This window comes from Microtus oregoni, unplaced genomic scaffold (genome assembly GCF_018167655.1).
Source record: "Microtus oregoni isolate MIOR12 unplaced genomic scaffold, Mior012 000011F_ref0000422, whole genome shotgun sequence".
NCBI lineage: Eukaryota > Metazoa > Chordata > Mammalia > Rodentia > Cricetidae > Microtus > Microtus oregoni.
Genome location: NW_024543070.1, coordinates 45299320 through 45313773, shown reverse-complemented (window position 1 = coordinate 45313773; position 14454 = coordinate 45299320). Strand labels below are relative to the sequence as shown.

General features: G+C 40.5%; 1 protein-coding gene across 1 annotated transcript; it reads right to left on the bottom strand.

Moving 5' to 3' along the window:
* Nucleotides 1–216: 216 nt before the first annotated feature.
* On the bottom strand, nucleotides 217–4202 carry LOC121453664 (cathepsin 7-like). The gene is made up of 7 exons (XM_041660588.1): nucleotides 4077–4202; nucleotides 3666–3788; nucleotides 3436–3582; nucleotides 2657–2885; nucleotides 2045–2203; nucleotides 1330–1447; nucleotides 217–316 (listed from the first exon to the last, which is right to left on the bottom strand). Exons 1-7 carry the CDS (start codon nucleotides 4200–4202, stop codon nucleotides 217–219), a joined length of 1002 nt encoding a protein of 333 aa, XP_041516522.1.
* Nucleotides 4203–14454: the final 10252 nt, after the last annotated feature.

The following is a 14454-nucleotide window of genomic DNA, read 5'->3' as shown; positions in this document are numbered from 1 at the left end:
CATGACAGGAATCCACGACACGAATCACCGCAGCGCAGCAGTGACAGCAGCAGCCATGTCTTACTAGAGCAAACATCCTAGATTTCACATCCTACCCTGGCTTCTCAATGACTGCAGTGTCTTCTGCACACAGCAGAGGCTGGACGCTTTGAAGACGGTGGGTTCTTCTGTATGTCTTGCCCTAATATCTTCTCCTCCTTCTTATCACCAGGCAGCTCACAATACAGGGTACATGGCATAGGAAGCAATTCCACAGTAGTTGTTCTGGTCTCTGGGAATCTTCATGTAGCCTTTCTCTCCCCAACTTTCACCATGGCTGAAAAATTGAGTTTTCCATTTAGTAGAAAAGATATGGCAGAGTGGATTATTACAATAACTCCACTTATGAACACTGAGCTAGAGGCCAATGAAATAGAAAGAATCAGAAAAGGCAGAGTCAATTCCAGAGTACCAAGAGTTATCTCACAGAGGACAGTAAAAGTCACAGCAGGGAAAATTAGGACGTCTTCTACCCACAGGTTGTTCAGAAATAACCAATGATAAATAGAAAATCAATGACACAAAGGTTATATTGATTGCCAAGGAAAGCAACGACAGAATCTGAACTCTGTTTTCATTCATATATTATATGTTAGTGCTCCAGAAGATAGGGATCAGACAATAAAGCCAGATCATGCAAGGGTAAGGATTGGGGTTTGAGTCCAAGTTCTTCTGGAAGCTTAAATGAGGGTGAAGACAATCTCAGTGCCTAGGAGCACTTGGAGTTCCTCCACAGCACAAAAGTTCCCACCAGCAGAGCCCCCCGTGTGAACTCATTCACACCCCCCTGTCACTGAAGCTGTAAGGAATGTGGTGTCTTTGTCTGGTCTGCATGAGCATCTGTTCTCAGGTAGCACTCACTCACACAGACACACACTCACAACAAATAAAAATCGCTTTTTAAAACTAGGATGGTTCTGCAGCCAACATGTAATTACAGAAGCCGGATGTAACTAGAACAAACTGAATGAGCACACTACCAAAACCAGAAAACTCTAGGATCAGTGATACTCAACTCCTCAATACATAAGGAAGACAAGTTAGAAAGACAATTAATGTCAATATCAGACCTATATACAAATACACACGCACACATACAAACACACAAACAAATTCACACACATAAACACACATACACACACAACACATACATTTGAGCACTAAAAGGGAAAAATGTTCCTTTTCCAACTTAATTGTGACAATGCTTTCTATGACTTCTATCTAAACTATCACTACAAGCAGAAAGTTCCATTTGAAACCTAAAATACAAACAGTGGTAGCTATTTATACCTGTTCTGTATCAGCCAGTATTTCTTGCCCTCTGACTCTCTGCCTTCATAGCCAAAGCCAACCAACAGCACCGAATGCGTAGGAGAATTACGTCTGCAGTTTGGCTCATGGTACATACCTAAAAAGAAAATCAGTGGAGTAAAAGGCACCAGGAACCTGATATGACCATGGTCAACAACAATAAGTGTGACATATTCTAATTGGACAGTAATGACAGAAATTCCAATAAAAATAGAAACCATTCTTGACAGAAATCCTGATTATAAATTCTCATCAAAATCCTAAAACAAAATAAAATGAGCATAACTTTGTTGAAAAGCTCTTCCCCTTATTAACATAAAATTACTCTTTCATATCTTTGGTTTTTGCTAATAGAATCACATTCCAAGAAATCATAACTGAACATAGACCTTTTCATTGAAGGCATTCTTTAGAATGCAGTTTTAGAAAGGCAACAGATGCATATATTAATATACACCAAGTAGAGAAAAGTAGAGTAAACAAAGCTAAACAATATGATAAATAATGAAGTACACACATGCATAGGTACGTCTTGTCATGTAGAAACAGTACATGTGATTACTGCACTAACAAGTGTAAAATTTATAAACCCTAACACTCACATCAAATTTTATACATTGTTAAGATATCAACTTGGCACATCCCAAAGGGTAACAAGCATTCTTCACTAATATCTAGAAAAACACATACTTACCTCCCGTATATTTTTTAAAAGATTCATGTCCAGCATCAATTCCAACAGCAATGGGCCCATGAGTTACTAAAGCATTCAGTAGGGCTTCTTCATTACTTGGGACAACGTAAAAGCGGGCAACCTTGACAACAGAACGTTCAGCACGGTACCTGCAGCGTCCTTCCTTTAAAAGGTAACAGTTAAAAGATTTGGTTACTTCCTCTACCTTCTGGAGAGCAAAAGCCAGAACCATAACCCTTGGCACTTTGCAGAGGACCAATCCTACATCTGCACTATCATAAATCATTCCAGGAAGGGAAATGTTACTAGGATAATTGGAACTGAAAATCAGCTCCCATGTCTTCAATGACACCTCCATCTATAAGAAATTTTCATGGTGCAGAAATCTGTATTATATGTGGAATGTTTTGCACATTCTCCATGTGTACAGAAGCAGGAACACCTACATGGAACCATGAAATCAGGCAACTGTGCCATGGTGGATGCTGTAAGGTCAACATTGGTGCTGTGCAGAGAGAGTCTACATTCAATGGGAACTGTGAAGGCAATGGATTATTTCTGCCTTTTCCTCCTTGCACCCGCCTAACTGAAATGACAACCCAGTAAGTCCACTTACCTTTGCTTCATATGGATAGGTTGCCTCAGCCTCCAGACCTCCATTGTTCTTTACATACTGGAAAGCATTATACATCCTGCCTCCTTTACAGCCAGTAGTACCAAAAGATCTAGAGCAGTCAATTAGGTTCTGGACACTCAATGGGGTCAGTTTTCCTGTTTTCTTGAACAGTTGTCCTTCTATGGCAGCAGCCACAGCAAAAGCCCAACAAGCACCACAATCTCCCTGAGAAAGAAAGATAATATTGTCATCCACAAACAAATACTAGTAGCCAGTAAAAACTCAAGCAGTTGAGTACTTATCAAAAATGAACTATTAGCATTTGATAGATGCCTAGGTGAGAAGAGTCAGTCTCCATGGAGAGGTGTCTTATGCCCCAGTGGGTGGCCACACAAACACACACGGATGCACATAAAGTCTTGATATACTTGTTGCCAGGTGTGATGAATGTCATTAATGGAAGAACCTAAGTCTGGGGAGAGATATAGTGGGACCACTAGAAGGTGGTTAAAGAATAAATAAGTAGTGTGTGGAAATGGTAGATATACATTCTACACCTGGATAGGCCCCATAATTGCTAAGACATGAATTAGGGATTCCTCATTTAGGGGACAACCAAGAAACATTTGTTACTAGCAACAGAATTCTAAGGACAGTACCTGTGGTATTCAAGATATGAAAACAAGTTTGGCTAATAGCATGTCATACCAGTCAAATACATGCATGTCAATAGCTTGTTGCATCCCCAGTAGAAGACAGTCATGTGATGTCATACCTGTCTCCGCACGGGGGCGACATAGCCTTTTGTCCTCCAATCCAAAGTTTTGGGGATGTTGGTATCTCCTCGTTTCTGGATGTGTTTCCCTTTCTTTAGAGTCAGAACTGAACTCCCCTTCATCATTTCCCTCATCTCTTCACCGGTCTTCAGGAAACAGCACATAAAGACTCAATTTAAACAACAGAAGAGGAAAAGAACGAGTGCGGGACAGCTTGAGTCACACTCACCATGTCACCAAATTCATTCATCTCTACGGTGACGTTGTTCATCCCCAGGCCATTCTCCTCACTGAGCAGTTTGATCATCTTGACATTGTCTTCCCATATTGCTCTCCGATGTCTTTCTTCCTCCTGGAAATAAACAGAATGAATGGCATTCATTTCTAATTACACCCCTGTACTACCTGACCAAGGGGACTGGCTGCTGCATATGCCTAGAGGTCATGGAAGGATCTCAGGACACTGAAGCAAGCCACTCTCGACACCCAATGAGAGAGACAGTGGCCACCTTGTGCTCATCTTCTGTTACATTGATACCTCAAGAGGGATGGCATCTATGGTCTCTGTTATATCCATGGACCCCCAACAGCATTGAACGTGCTCTACAAAGACACTGCTTCAGGTGTCCATGTAACCTACTTGGCTGTATGTTTTCTCAAAGTTCCTCTTCCACTCCTCCCACTCAGCATCCAAACTGTAATCTGGTGTTGGAGCAGCTGAGGCCAGTCCCAAGCACAGGATGGTTAAGAAGACAGCAACAATCATGTCTCAAACACCTGTAGAGAGAAGAAAAATTAAGAGGAGAACACGCCAACACTCTTGAGAAATTAAGTCATTTGTGCCAGATAAAATTATTCCAACTACTCTCCCAAATACTGACTCAAAGATTTTGGAAATGGTTAAATATGAGTTTACCTAGGGATGCCATGGATAGCATTTAGTTTTTACATAAAATTACAGAAACTGTGAGAAAAATTCAAGAAATTCCTGGAAACTGCCGTGTACTGCAAATTGACATGATCAGAAAGATGAGCATGGACATCAAATTCAAAAGTCACATATCTAGGAGCTTGGATAAAGTGAACATAGGATTTGTAATGGTAAAAATCTTCTCTTACATGGCATCTTATCCTAAGTACAAATTTCCCCAGGACTTGAAATCACACTGCATGAGAACCTTTAATACTGAGCAGCATATGGCTGTTTAAAACATTCTCTCTTGAGTGGAAATATTCTAGATTGTCCTGCTTAGAAAATATGGGGAAAAATCAAAGTTTCTAGTACTCTATCAGACCATTGGGACTTTGAAATACACTCATTGTATCAGTGAGGAAAAATCCCAAACAGAAAAGCCAATGGAAGCTAGAGAAACCATGATGATGGAGAGTTAGACAACACTAAAGTCCTAGGTTCAGGCCTTGCTGGGTCTCTTAAGCAACATTCCCTAGGAGAACTGGTAAGTGACATGCCACCTGCTACTCATTCTGTACATGTCAATCAGAAAAAGAACAATTTGTCCAGGGCTGATGTGTAATACAATGATCTCTGTAGGCTCAGGATGAGATGAGCATGGCCCTGGTGTGCATGATATCAGCTGTCACTCTCTCTGGCCAGGACCAGACTTGCACTGAGTTGCAACCTATACAAACCTGGACCGAGGAGAACCCACGTTTACCCTCTGACTTCTACACCGTCTGCTTCCTCAACACCTCACAGCTGTTAAGGTTGAGAAGATATTCTCATTTCTGGGGATCTGCCTGATTTTCCATGGAGTCTCTCAAGGCTCTCCTCCAGGGTCAATTCCCAGTGTACCGTTACAGAAGAAAGGCCTCACCTGTGATGACCTCTGTTCCTTCAGTCCACTCCAGAAGCTCTTCTGAGGCTGCTGAGGTGTCAGAACCTGTTCCAGCAACACCTCAGCCTGGCTTTAAATCCCACATCTCTGGTGAGTTCGCCCTCTCTATCAATCCTTCCCTTCTACTGATTGACTATCATGTGACTAGATTGGGCCTCCAGGCTCCTACTGAGATCTGATCTTACCTATCCCAGGGAAGTGGGTGTGGACTACCTAGACAGAATGTGTGAACTTGAACTTGCAGACATTCACACAAGAAGTTAGGGAACCACTTTTCACACCTTGGATCATGCAATAGCCTGGCATGTTATCTCTCAACGGTAGCTCAGAATGGGAACAAGGAATTCCCAAGGAAAACTAGGTAGAATTTCGTCTTAGCACTTAGGTAGAATAAGAGGATTTGGTTGCTGCCATGAAGCATGCTGTCAGCATATTCTACTCTTGTAGCTACATTGGGATCCTATGTGAAGACTAACTTTGGCAGGCTTTCTTTTCAGTGTCTCAGAGGAAAGCTGGTATGTCTCAGAAAAAGCCCAATGTTGGAGGGCTGACTCCATACAGGAAGAGTTGCTCAAGACCAAACAAAGCAAGGAGGGAAATGAAGGCCCTAGTGTGCATGGTCTCACGACACTGTCTGACTTTTCTCTGCTTGAGGTTAAGTTAGAAACCCGTTACCAAGCACCCTGAGACCTGTCAATTCATTCAGTAATGCATGCACCACCTGAAATGTCAATATTTACAGTCTTAGATATAAAACTCAATAGCCTTAGGGACACCATCATTGTTGTGCAAACATCACCAAGTAGAACTCCAGGAAGATTTTATCTGCTTTCAGGAAAATGTGGATTCTTTAAGCAGTATTCCTTTAATCCCTGTTGAAGTAATAAGGGCAGCGGCGGGGCTGCGTCCCCAACACCCCAGCCGCCTGCCCGGCTAGCTTATGCCCGAAATAATTACACGGACACTGTATTCTTTTAAACACTGCTTGGCCCATTTCTATCTAACCTCTTCTAGGCTAATTCTCACATATTAATTTAGCCCATTTCTAATCATCTGTGTATGGCACCCCAAGGTGCGCTTACCGGGAAGATTCTAGCCTATGTCCATCCTGGGTCGGACCTTCATCACGTGTGTCTGCCAGGGAGCAGGGCATGGCATCTCTGCTGAGGCATCTGCTCCAGAGAGCAGAGCTGTCGAGACTCTGGCCTCACTTCCTCTTCCTCCCAGCATTCTGTTCTGTTTACTCCACCCACAGGGCCAAGCAGTTTCTTTATTGGCCAATGACCTTCCTCCATCATTTCCCCTTTTTCGGTTTAAACAAAAAAAAAAAGGTTTTAACTTTAACATAGCAAAATTACATATAACAAAACAGTTATCAAGTAAAAGTTACAATAATCTTTATAATAACTAAGGAAAACTATAACTATAACTAACTATTCTTAACTCCATCAAAGACTCCAGAAAGATACAATACTACCTAAGCAAACAAGAAAAAAGCAACTTTTAAAACTCTAGAAATGACAGAGACATCTCGCTGCCTGGACAGTCACCCAAAGTTCCTCTGTACCGTTGGGGCATCCATCTTCAGCCTTCAGGCCCATGCTATCCAGCAGACATTTCCATAAAGCAGGAAAATTCAAAGTCAGTTCAGTCACTATCTGTTGTGTCCTGCAGAATGTCTCGCAGACTCTTTCATGAATCAGGAACCCCGAAAGATCATCTCACCTTTGGCAAGTTCAGTAGTCCTCTCTCTGCGGGTTCTCTGTTTCCAGTTTATGTAATAGTCCAGGCAAGAGCAGTTTCTTGCCCAAATAGCTATCAAACTCCATAAGGTGCCTCTTCGATGCCCATCTTCCTCTTGAAGTACATTGGTGCTGCCAGGAGCAGAGTGTCTCATTGTCATGAAAAGTCCTCAGTTATTAAAACATTTAAAATGCCATATTCTATAATCTTTTAAAAAATATGAAGAATGCCTATCTAAAATATATCTACGCACATCTAGAAAATATTAACTAACATGACTACAAACTTGACTATTATTTATGATTATCCATCAACAACCTATATTTCCTAATTATACATTACATTTTAATAATGAACTACACAATCACAATACCTTAATCAATATCAGAAATACATATACATATAACAAAATTGACCTTAAATCTATCAATAAAGTAAAATCTATACTAATGTAAATTATTCATATCTATATCATATCCCCCTTTAAATGTAAAAGAACATTTATAAACATTATTTGGGAATATGGGCGCAGTTATTTCTCTCCAAACTGCTTCCTGCTGAATGGGGGCGTCATTAATTAGGTCTTTCATGGTATAACCTGTGTGCTAGTTTCATCTCAGTTGGCAGTTGAGCGAAGCAATTTTTTGAAGGCGTGCACAGGAACCATTCAGGAGGACGTGGTCCATCATACCAAATCGGAATAGAAGAAATGAACAGTGTCTCATCCTCTGTGAAAACAAAATAAGAAACTCCTTTCCAAAGTATTATATCCTTAGATCCAAATTCAAAATATCTATGTTGGATTAGTTCAGCAGCATCTACAAATAAATATCTTTTAGCAGCTGTTGGTCCTTCCTCAGCATTCAAACGATTCAAAGAGAGCATAATAGCATACAGTATCAAGATTCTCTGTGTATTTTCCATCTTTGTTCGTTTTATTTTAACCTCTATTTTGTTTATTTTTACTTTTAACTTTTTGCTTTTTGAGATAGGTTCTCTGTATCTTTGACCTGAAGGTACTCTGTAGACCAGGCTGTCTTTGAACTCTCAGAGATCCGCCTGTCTCTGCCTCCCAGGCATTCGGGATTAAAGGTGTATGCTACTACACCTTGAACTCACAGAGATCTGTTTGCCTCTGCCTTCTAGGCACTGGGATTAAAGGCGTGTGCTACCACACACAACAACTCTCTTCCTTTTTTTTTGTTACTTTTAAGAACTTTAAATTTTAGTCTGCATATATTTTTAACACACTTCAAACCATTTAGAAATTTTCTTTGTCTTTGAATCTCTCTTTACTGTATATCTCTCTTTTTCTGACCACACGAGTCTTTAATTTACCAAGCAATATCAGTAGGATTAAAGGCGTGGCTTTGCCGGCTGGCTCCAGCCCATTCCTTAGCGTTCCAGCCTCATGGCTGAGGTACTGGCTGTAGCCAGCAAGCGAGCTTCAGCAGCCTGTGCTTGCAAACCGCACAAACCGCCTGCTTAAGAGTCAGAGTTTGTCCTGGCAGGACAGCCCAGAAAGCCGGCATTTTTAAAGGGCGCAGCTTTCTTCCTGCTACGGCTGAAAACCGAAAAGCATGCGTTCAGCTTTTCATCAACACTGTTTAAGTGTTTCGTGGCAGGACCTCTTAATGAGCTGCAGGCTTTGCAGCTAAAGCTGAGTCAGGAAGCCTCTCTTAGATGAGGCGCTTGCTTGCCTCTAGCAAGCAGAGTAGAACTGAGAAATTGCTGCTTCCAAGAAACCAAGCACAATGCTTTCCTTTTGTTCTAGAATTACTTCCCAAGCTGTCTCAGGCTTTATGTGGAAGCAGTTGTCCACGTGGGCGCCATATGAAGTAATAAGGGCAGCGGCGGGGCTGCGTCCCCAACACCCCAGCTGCCTGCCCGGCTAGCTTATGCCCCGAAATAATTATACGGACACTATTCTTTTAAACACTGCTTGGCCCATTTCTATCTAACCTCTTCTAGGCTAATTCTCACATATTAATTTAGCCCATTTCTAATCATCTGTGTATGGCACCCCAAGGTGCGCTTACCGGGAAGATTCTAGCCTATGTCCATCCTGGGTCGGACCTTCATCGCGTGTGTCTGCCAGGGAGCAGGGCATGGCGTCTCTGCTGAGGCATCTGCTCCAGAGAGCAGAGCTGTCGAGACTCTGACCTCACTTCCTCTTCCTCCCAGCGTTCTGTTCTGTTTACTCCACCCACAGGGCCAAGCAGTTTCTTTATTGGCCAATGACCTTCCTCCATCACCCTGTCTTCAACCTCATTACCCTTCACTTCAATTTCTCTGTCTAGGAATTTTCCTGCTACCAAAGGTGGAGTGTTTTTCCTTGCCAAAGCCATACTGGAACTAATTTCCACTGTCCCAGTATTGAAAAGGAGATGATTAAGAACAAGCTTAGTGTCTGGTAGCTACTGTTGAAAAAAAAAAATCTCCTCTTCACCCAGGTTATGTGACTTTTCCTATCACATGGAGATACCACATTCTGTTTGTCCATTCATTGTAACTTTTTTTGCTTCCTTGAATCATCGAAGAAATATCTGACACCTTTCTATGTTGCATCCTACACTGCCAAATTTGCACAAAATCCAAACTCAACAAATGAATTTCTAAATGTAAAACAAGCAGTGGGGAATATTTACATCATACAGAGTAATTCAGTATTGTGGCCACATGTCTTTGAGATACCTAATTATTCATTTCTTGCTAAATAAAACTGGACTGCCCCATTCAGAGCTCTGAGTTTCTGCAAATAATGTCTGCATGTCCTTATATTATCTCATTTTAGCCCAGAATCCTGAAAAGTCTGTACATCAGAACTCATTATTGCTGTCTGATCACACTTCAAATCTAATCAGGATTAGTTCTTGCTGGTCTGCATACTGAACATCTGTCTAGCCACCGTACTTCAACTCTGATTGTTTGTTACAATATTTTCTCTTATTTTCAAATCCCCACCCTTCTCCTTGGCTATAAACTCTGTTAAGAGGACTTATGTTGCCAAGACCCATATGTTGAATAACTCACTTTTCCACACTGAGTCAACCTTACCTGTATCCAGGGTCCTTAATAATTTTTCCTAGTAATGATGTAGTGAATATCACAAGCTAAGTCCCTCTTAGGCAGCAGTTCCCTTGGACTTCTGCTATCCAATATAGCATCAAATGAGTGACCACCTTTGTCAAATCAGGACCATGTTCTTGTTAAGACCTAGGGATCCTCTCAGTTGTCCTCAAGAATTATGTGTGGTCCAGGAATAAGGTGGAAAGATCTAAAGCTAGCTTGTCCTTCCTAAGTTGCTCTGAAATGACATAACTTGACATTATAGCCCCACATTAGAAAGGTAGGTAGGATCACTTTTGTCTGCCAGCACCCTTCATTCTCATCTCCAGTGGATGCTTCCATGAATAAGTGTGATCATAGATGACAACTCATCATCTATGTTCAGATTTTCATACGAGGTCATGATCAGTGGCAACTCCGTTCTGAGATCTTGCTAGGAAAAATGTAATACTTAAATCTACCCAATGTCTTCTGAACAAAGCCCTCAGGTTAGTGCTGACCTCCCCTGACACATGGGGAGCCCTATGAATGGTAGTTGTAAAAATGAGAGGAAGTACATGTGTAAACAGTTTAGAACAAGACTGGGAACCTCACTAGTATTTCTCTCTAAGTCGCATATTAAAAATAAGATATATAACAGGAAGAATCATTTCTAACAATGCTTCATTCCATTGACTTCCAGGTCCTCACAGCAGGGATGTACATCCCTAGAAGACACCCCATGGCAGGTGTGTATGCACATGGATCTCCCAGTGTAAAACACTTTAACTGTCCCTTCTCTGATCACCATAAAACACCTAGATTGAATTTTATTTATAATTACATTTTAATTTCTTCATTGAGACAGTGTCTGACCTGGAATTTTCTGACTAGACCAGATTTGCCAACTGACAGTGATCTGACTGTGTCTGCCTCAGTAATTACTGAATAAAGACAATCAATCTACCTCAGGATTCAGCTGTACCACGCTTGGGCATATATTCAAAGGATGATCAACACTATCACAGGGATACTTGCTCAAGTATGCTCATTTGGATTTATTGAAAACACCCAGAAACAACCTAGATGCCCCTAAAGTGAAGAATGGATGAACAAACTGTGTAACATTTACATAATGGAGTGTTACTCAGCTGTTAAAATTATTATCATAAAATTTTCAGGCAAATGAATGGAACTAGAAAAGACCATCCTGAATGAGTGAGGTAATCTAGACCCAGAAGGCCAAACGCGGTGTGTACTCAGTTATAAATGGATATTAGCTGTAAAGAAAATGATAACCAAGCTACATTTCACAGACCCAGAAAGGTCAGATAAAGAGGGCTTTAAGGGGTAAGCAGGGATCCTCCTGGGAACTTGCTGGCACAAGATGGTAAGATCCATCCTCTTCAAACCTGACTTCTTTCTACTATTTTATATTAGTTTTCTTCTAGTTTGATACACAAAAGAAATAACCTGTTAATCTGTTAAACTTATTCTTCCTTAATGTCATTCTAATTGAAGAGGTAAAGTGGTTTATTAATAATTCATTTTTCTGGAAAGGAAAATGCTTGGTGACTCAATTTCAGAATTTCAAATTCAGGGCCTTCCACAGTCAATCACCATAGGTCAGGACGCTCAGTGTCTAGAACATTAAGAAGCTAGAGAAATGATCCTTTTCTCTGATTTGTTTTTTAAGAGTTATTTAGCTCACACTTAGCCCCTTCTACCTACCCTTCCAAATGTATACATCCTTAACTACTAGCCTTATATTGTGACATTTTTTTCAAGCATCAAGATTAATTTTGCTATCTAAATATTCTTGGGTGTGTTCCCTTTCACTAATATGATTGGCTTCTCAGGGGTTACAGTATTAAAGAACAATGACTTTGACTCTCCCAGAAGCAAAAACTTGTTGATAGCTCCCTGACTAAGGGTGAGACTTCATGCCTAGCTGCCTTGTCCAAGCTGGGATTTGTTTTGCTTGACTTAACGCAGGGCTGCTGTATGCTTTGACATTACCTGTGACTTCATCGGTACAGCTGTGCTATTGTGTCCTGGAAACACTGTTCCCTCTTAGTCATCTAAAGCCTCTGGCTCTCATTCTTCTCCACCACCCTTCCACAGTGATCTCTGAACCATAGAGGAAGAGGAGATGAGTGTATGTCCCATTTCCAGGTAAGCCCGATGTAGTTCGTAAGTCTGTGTGACCAGTTATTGGTCATTATATGAATTGACATCCACCTTAAATAGAAGCTTCCATAAAAGGAAGGGCTGAGAGATGCATTAATTTTGGAGTATAATAAGCTGGTAGGAGTTCATTTAATATCATGTCTGTTTGGAAGCATTGCAGTTGTAGATTCTATCCTGGGGCCTATAATCTGTGTAGTCGTAGGTTTTCAGCCCAATAATAGTGCCAGTTATTGGTTTCATCTTGTGAAGTAGGACTTAAATCTAATCAGAAATTGATTGGCTACACCCATGATGTTCATGCCGCTACTGCACCAGTTGGAATGTCATGTCAGCTCAATCATTGTATTTCACAGGGTTCACTGCAAGGTAATACTGATGGTTCTTTTCTACAATAGTACCATGAATAGCACCTTCCAGCCCTATGAAGGCTATCTAGCAGAAATGAAACTTCTAGTTCAATACAAGGTTCTTTTACCCTTGTTCTATGACTTTAGGTGGGTTTTGTTTTCAACAGCAGGGTCTTACCATCAAGTTCTTTTGGGTAACCAAGATGATGACTGTAGCTTATACAGTCTGTGGGTCTAAGCAACCACATTGGCTAAGGCCTTCAAAAGAATCTATTTAAGGCATTGGGACTTATATTTGTTGATATCTGAGGTGTAGTATGAACATTGTTCCTCATTATGGCTAACTCCGTTCTCTCTGTCTCTCTCTGTCTCTCTCTGTCTCTCTCTGTCTCTCTCTCTCTCTCTGCTTTTTTTCATTGCATGAACACAATCCTGTTGTTATATAAATCTAAACCCATTTAACAATCTACATACATATACTGATGAACACCTCCATTTTTTATCATTATCTTCCAAACAATATTGCAATGAATATTATTGCCCCTGTGCCCCTAGAGTATTGGGCAAATAATGTAACAGCTTAATTTCAAGAAATGAAACAGCATGCAGAACAAAATTATCACAATCTGCACATTTACACATAGTGATGCAAATCATCCACTTTCTCAAAGTTTGCAAAGAAATATACCTTTTAATTTGTTAAGAATTTCATACACAAGTACCATATTTACAATATTCCTGCTTCTTATAAACCCTCCATGCCCACCTATTTCCTGTGAATTTCATAACCCCATCTTTATTTTTCTTACATATGTATAAATACGCATATTATTAATCCATTTAGCATTGTTAAAATAGATTTGTAGTTAAAGCTGATCACATATGATTGGGATACCTATCAGGGAGCTTGTCTTGAAGAAAACTACTTCTTTCTCTCTTTCAGCAACAACTGATTGCCTGTATCTCCTCATCTAGGGGATCCTTTCGAAATCTCACCCAATGCATATTACCAAAACAATTGGCAATATCATAGTACAGGTCTTGTTTAACTAACCACATTACTGAGATTTCAAGAGTTCAGCTTCCCTGTAATAGAAGATACTATCTATCAGTAGAAATCCATTTCCACTAGTTCTTAACATTGTTTCTGTCCTCTACTTTATGACTTTTCTAGAGCTTCAGGTGTAGAGTTTGCTCTGTAGATGTATCAACTTGATTCAGACATTATTACTAGAAAACTACTTTGATGAGATCTACACTTATCTCTTGATGTCAAGTTAAATACTTAGACCACAATTAGGAAATTTTAGTTTAAGAAAATGGTAGTAGTATGTTCTCATCTAAAGTATAAGACCTGTGGTCATATAGGGCAGAAACAGATACAGGTAGTTGACAAGGTTTACAGTATCAGGAGCCAGTTCCCTCTAATGATGGACCTTACTTCCAATGAAACAGCAATTGGTTACCACCAAGATAAAAGCACCAGTATGGTACCCTTGGGAATATCTCTCTATGGTAGTGATTGTAGTGATCCATAGGTATCACAGCTAGGTAAAATTAACAAAAAGTGCATTCCTATTTGCTTGTGTGTAGTGTTGGTTTGCATGTTCATGTATAGAGTGTTTTTAAATAGAGTTTATGACACAAGGACTGCTCCCCACAAAGAGCCATAGATTGTTCAGTATCAGGCCTTGGAAATCTTCTTTCAAGTCATGAGACAAGGGAGTCCATGAGACTCTGAACACAATGTGGGCAGCTATCATTGGTGGGAGGTGGAACATTGGAGAAGGGGGTAAGTGGAAAAGGGAATGCATTTTATAAGAAAAACTAATCT